The following is a 5,935-nucleotide window of genomic DNA, read 5'->3' as shown; positions in this document are numbered from 1 at the left end:
GGTGTTTATAAGACTAAATCAAAGAGTGGAGTGTGCTGCGCACAAAGCCACCATCTCGGGATGTCTAGCGGGCAAAAATAACCCTAAAAATAATTTCTGTGATCCAACAATCGATCTTGATTAGCCTGATTAACCGAATTAATCCAAAAATTCTGCTGATACATTCTAATTCGAAGCGCGGGGCGGTGCACTAGAGATTATTGGGTTTTGCTATGGTTCGGTACGGCCGGCGCGTATTTTTGGGCCAGAGGATGTGACCACGAGACGTACTCCTATGTACACAACTGCTGTGCAGCCTCGAGACACCACGCGGCAGTGTACCGAACAAATCTGGATATTGACTTTTATGACGGCGGGTCCGGTGCACGCGCCCCGAGGGTCGAGGGCACATGCATGCGGCAGCCGCTACGATTACCAGTGCTGTGTGCTCCTGCTCCTAGGCCCCGTTTAGATGCATTGCAAATGTTATAATTTTTACACTCTCTATCCATCACATCAATTTTGGGACACATGCATGGAGCAGTAAATGTATGTAAAAAAAATAACTAATTGCACAGTTTAATTGTACATCACGAGACGAATCTTTTAAGCCTAGTTAGACCATGATTAGATAAAATTTGTCAAATACAAACGAAAACGCTACAGTAGCAAAAAGTTCCAAATATTATACAAACTTGCGATCTAAACGAGACCCTACTCTGCCGCCGCGTGCACGGCCGGAAGTTGAGCGCTGTGCTCGGTCGATCACGGCGAATTGATGATGAACCGGATCCCGGATTTACCGAGACGGAGCACATGCGTGTGGCAGCGCGGGGAGGCTATCTATAGTCGTCTATGACAGTTGTCGCCGGCCAGTCGAGTGTGAAAAGGATGCAGTTTCTACTTTGTACTAGTACTTTGTAACGTGAGGACCGGTCGGTGCAAAGCGGCCTCGGCCCCAGAGGAAAATCGAAACTCCAGCGAGGAGACCCTAGATTAGGCAAAGGTTTGCTTCCTTCCATGTGGGCGCGCCATCGAAGGGAACGATTCCCGCCTCCCCTTTTTACACGAGGAAAGGCATGCGGCAACAGCCGGCCCCACCGCCGCACTAGCACTCTGCTACTCTAGGAGTGAGCAGAGCCATCGTCCCCTAGATTGACACAACCAAGCACCGCAAATAAAAACACATCATGAGTTAAGAAAAGCACACATCAGAGGAGGACGAAAAGGGCAAGGAAAGGGGCCGGCCCATCCAGTCATCCACCGCCGGTGGAAGGGGGCCCGCCGGCGCGCGCAACGTTCCCTCCACTACTCTCCTGCGGCACGCTGCGCCACGTCACCACCACGCCCGGGAAAGCTACAGAGAGAAACGAGACGAGCCGTCGATGGATTAATCAATCAATCAATAGCGGTTTGGTCAGTTCCATGACCAGCACGCCTGCCGTAACCACCACCCTAATCGCCCGTAATCACCACGCTAAGCGCGCCCGCCGATGCAATTAAGACCCGCGCCGCCGTCGCTGTCCCCGTCCCCGTTCCGTCGGTCGGTCTCCGTCCCCGTCCGTCTCCGCCTACCGGGCGGACAGGCTACCCGACACGCAGGAGTAATACGGCGAGAGCGGCAGGGCGCAACGCCCCCGCCCGCCCGCCCGCCCGCGCGCCATCATTGCCCGGCGCCGCGGCTCCCCCTTCCACACGCGTGCAGCGCAGCACAAATAATCACGAGCACCGCGCGCGCATCATTCATCACTCACGCACCCGCGGTCGTCAGCTCTCGCAACGGCAGGAACCAGCCACCGCACCGCCGCCTCGGAGCGGAGAGGGTGGGGACAGAGAGGGAAGAGGATCCGGCGACGGCCATAGACCGGGAAGGAAGAAGGGAGGGAGGGGATGGAGCAGTACGAGGTGGTGGAGCAGATCGGCCGGGGTGCCTACGGCTCCGCCTACCTCGTCCTCCACAAGACCGAGCGAAAGAGGTGAGTGAGTCCATTTGGCCCGATCCTCTCTTCCTCTCTGCTTCCTCTGGTTGATTTCTCGACCGCCGGTTCTGCACGTGTCCACCGATTCCTGATTCCTCCGTACCTCTCTGTTGTTGCCGCCGCCGCCGCCGGTTGCCGCAGGTACGTGATGAAGAAGATCCGCCTCTCCAAGCAGAACGACAAGTTCCAGCGCACCGCCTACCAGGAGGTAAGATAAACCCTTCTCCGATTGAGTTGAATCGATTCCCCATTCCGCTTGACCGCCAAGCAGAGTCTGCTCCGGAGGCGGCGCCGGCCCGTCTCCACGCCTGCATATGCACCAAGCGCAGCCAGCGCCTGCTGCTGCAGTAACAAGTAGAAAATTCAATTTTTGATCCGTGAGAAAGAACCAAAAAAAAAACTCGCTGTCTTTCTCGAATTCGCGCCCGATGTAGTTCATTCTTCGTTCGAAGAAGCAAGTGACACGGATACCTGTTCTTGCTTCCTGCTGCAGATGTCCCTGATGGCAAGCCTCAGCAACCCGTACATCGTCGAGTACAAGGACGGATGGGTGGACGAGGTACACCTTCCGTGCTAAATTTAATTCCTTCCGCGGTTCCGCCCAATCCTTAAACTCCTCCCCAGGCTCCACTGCACCTGTGTCGCCACGATAGCGAACTCAACTGGGTTTATTCGGTGGTTGCAGGGGACCTCCGTCTGCATCGTCACAAGCTACTGCGAAGGAGGGGACATGTAAGCGACCCCCTCACATTTTTTTTCCTCTTCTTTTGGTAACTCCCTTCTTATCCTAACTACGTATCAACATTGGAATTACAGGGCGGAGAGGATCAAGAAGGCCAGGGGCGTCCTCTTCTCTGAAGAGGTAATAAAAGCAGTTACTGTAACTACATAACTAGATAAACTATTGCTGGAATTTACAGCTTCACCCAAAAGCAATAGAGATTGGTTCACAGTCGGAAACTTATTACCTCTGCCTTCTCATGTGATGCTAGAGGGTCTGCCGGTGGTTCACCCAATTGCTCCTCGCCCTTGACTACCTGCACTGTAACCGGGTGCTCCACCGTGATCTCAAGGTAAAATAAATAAATAAATTTACCACCGCTTGCAAGTTTGTAGGTCAATTTATTAGGTATCGAGAGTCATCATATCACCTAACATCTCATCTCCTGCTGCCCTGCAGTGTTCCAACATTTTATTGACAAGGGATAACAACATCAGACTCGGTAAGATGCAGATAGTATGTATAAATGCTGAATTACTGAGTCTGTCTTTATCTTCTTCCTTTTGAAACGAAAGAGTCTGTCTTTATCAGATGACAGTGTAATTTCCCTCTCTTTGACAGCTGACTTTGGGTTGGCGAAACTGCTCATGGAGGACCTTGCCTCATCGGTACGACTACTCTTTCAAGTATTTTTATGTGAATCAGTAAATGTACTGGCAAAACACATTTGAGGGTAGGAAATAGGACATTATACACAATTCTTCCACTAGTCATGTACAGTTCGCACACTGAAGGACAGCATATATTACTCCATGATTTTGTCACTAGTATATCCTGTATGGCATTTGATATTTCAATCACATTATTTACAACAGATCTGGCAAATGGGTGGGATTGTTTCAGCATATTCCTGATAAAATATCCCAAGGCCCAAGAACATGCGGAGCAACATTTTGATGAAAAGAGCTCATAATGGCTCTGGGTTCACAGATTAAATTTCAATGTATGCAATTTTTCAGGTCGTAGGAACCCCGAACTACATGTGTCCAGAAATACTAGCAGACATACCTTATGGATACAAATCTGACATATGGTCACTTGGTGAGTTCCCCATACTTTTCTTGAAAGTTAGCTTCTGGTCTTGTATTATGATGTATGCATGCCAGAAATAAACAGCCATGGGAACCTTGTTTATCTTTTACAATCAGGTTGCTGTATGTTTGAGATTTTGGCACAGCGCCCTGCATTCAAAGCTACAGTAAGTGCTGATACAATACTTCTAAAGGATGACTACTCCAACATTTATACAGTCTGGGAAACTTATGAACCATTTCCCTTTGTATTTTGTGAAGGACATGGCAGCATTGGTTAACAAAATAAACAGATCTTCAATATCTCCAATGCCCCCAATATACTCATCAGCTCTGTGAGTACCTAATCTATGAGTGCCCGATTATAGATTATAAATAAATCTACTAAACTTGAGCTTTTCTTTCTCAGGAAGCAGATAGTGAAGAGCATGCTAAGGAAAAATCCAGAACATAGGCCTACTGTAAGTCTAAAAAAGTCAGTTAACTGTTTCAATCAAAGGCACCGACACAAGACTAACATTCCCTGAAACTTTTACAGGCTGGAGAACTATTGAGACATCCACACCTGCAACCATATCTTGCCGAATCATGCAGCTGTTCACCAATCTATCTTCCAGTGAAGCCCACCAAAAGTAACCTGGGAGACAAGCAGTCAAGGAAGCCAAGCAATGGCAGAAAGCGAACTGTCAAAGCCAATGGATCCAATGGATCATTAGAAACTGCAACAGAGCACACTGTGGAAGGAAGAGACAGCTTCACAAACTTTTCTGATGCATCAACCATTGGTACCCAGGAAGCCTTGATTTTGCAAATGCCGGGGGATCTAGATGCCAGAAACAAAGGACCGCAGAGCAGCGATGTTTTATCACTTCAGCGTGCAGAAGAGAACTTGATGCAAACAACTGATCGACAGATTGTGTCGCCCATATGTCTTAAAGCTATAAGAACCAGTAATGTAAAAGATGAGGCCCCCGTCGGTGCTTCAGATCAAAAACCTGAAGAGGCGCCAATACCAAATGAGGAATTGACAATTGGAGTTGTGCAAGAAGAAAGGAAGGATGTGAAACCACGCTCTTATCAAGTACTAAAGCCAGGCTCAGGTGACACAACTATGACAGAGGAATCATCACCAATCAGCACGCTAAAACTCGCGCATACAGAAAGCGCACCTGCTGAGTGGGATCATCTGAACATAGTTCAGCAGAGAGCCGACGCTCTGGAGTCACTCCTAGAGCTTTGCGCAAAGCTCCTGGAGCAGGAGAGGCTCGAGGAGCTTGCGGGTGTTCTCCGACCATTCGGCGAAGGAGCTGTGTCATCTCGAGAGACAGCAATATGGCTGACGAAGAGTCTCATGTCTCCACCGAAGTTTGGAGAGTCCCCAACAAAGCTTCTTTAACAGAGATAAATTTGAGGATTTCATTTTCAAAACCGCGTGCTATTCAAGAGTGTACATAGCTTCGCAAGAATCCGTGATTTGTGATTAATGAGGCTTGAGTTTTATTTAAAATCTTGGTGTATATAGTTTGCATGACTCTGGGCATTGTGTGCGCGTGCAGACTATTTATCGGCTATTTATTATACAAAATAGCATGTGCTACTTGTCTGCTTCTACAAACCTTCAAGTAATAAAGGAAGTCATGTAAATTTTCATTCCTGATATGAACTCCACATCATTGCTCAAATGTAGTTTTCATATATATCCTGCTAACAGGAATTACTAAATGTCTGAATGGAAACACAGATTCAGTTCTGAATTTGGCTTTAGTAAGGAACAGAGGCTGTTCTGAATTCTATCGGTTCATTCTGATCTTGCAATACTGAGCTAGAATCAAAAGTACTACTACAACCAGGCGGGCATACCTCCTCAACCCTCATGATGTCACGTGGTAAACCCATCCTGGCTTGTCGGCAGACTAGTGGCTGGCAACGGGCCTCTGCAGATCGAGTGCGATCTTGCCTGTAGATCAACTCCCTTTCCTGGACAGGCTTGCCAGCCTTTTCTTCAGCAACGCCGTGAAAGGAGCCCTTGCCGTTCTAGGAAGCAACAGCCAGCAGGCCCTGTACTTGTACCTTTGCAGGAGGGGATACGGGGAAACGCCTCGCTCACCTCTTCCGTTGAATCGTTGCGCTGCGCCATGCTTCCAAGCCAGGCCAAGCTATCCTTT

The 5,935-nt window shown here is 48.7% G+C and overlaps 1 protein-coding gene across 1 annotated transcript; it reads left to right on the top strand.

The window, feature by feature from the left end:
- Positions 1-1,608: 1,608 nt before the first annotated feature.
- On the top strand, positions 1,609-5,438 carry LOC112891670 (serine/threonine-protein kinase Nek6). Its single transcript, XM_025958590.1, has 13 exons — positions 1,609-1,955; positions 2,100-2,166; positions 2,452-2,517; positions 2,644-2,690; positions 2,775-2,820; positions 2,951-3,031; positions 3,139-3,181; positions 3,301-3,347; positions 3,699-3,780; positions 3,888-3,937; positions 4,032-4,105; positions 4,180-4,231; positions 4,309-5,438. Exons 1-13 carry the CDS (start codon positions 1,870-1,872, stop codon positions 5,164-5,166), a joined length of 1,599 nt encoding a protein of 532 aa, XP_025814375.1. The 5' UTR covers positions 1,609-1,869; the 3' UTR covers positions 5,167-5,438.
- Positions 5,439-5,935: the final 497 nt, after the last annotated feature.

The sequence above is a fragment of the Panicum hallii genome, chromosome 1, assembly GCF_002211085.1.
Source record: "Panicum hallii strain FIL2 chromosome 1, PHallii_v3.1, whole genome shotgun sequence".
NCBI classification, from domain to species: domain Eukaryota; kingdom Viridiplantae; phylum Streptophyta; class Magnoliopsida; order Poales; family Poaceae; genus Panicum; species Panicum hallii.
This window is presented reverse-complemented; position numbering and strand designations above follow the sequence as displayed.

What these genes read in the sequence shown, in the direction of transcription:
- LOC112891670 (XM_025958590.1), top strand. Translation starts at nt 1,870, where the DNA reads ATGGAGCAGTACGAGGTGGTGGAGCAGATCGGCCGGGGTGCCTACGGC. An exon ending in GCGTCCTCTTCTCTGAAGAG is followed by an intron (nt 2,821 to 2,950) that starts GTAATAAAAGCA and finishes ATGTGATGCTAG; the next exon opens with AGGGTCTGCCGGTGGTTCAC. An exon ending in GCCCTGCATTCAAAGCTACA is followed by an intron (nt 3,938 to 4,031) that starts GTAAGTGCTGAT and finishes TATTTTGTGAAG; the next exon opens with GACATGGCAGCATTGGTTAA.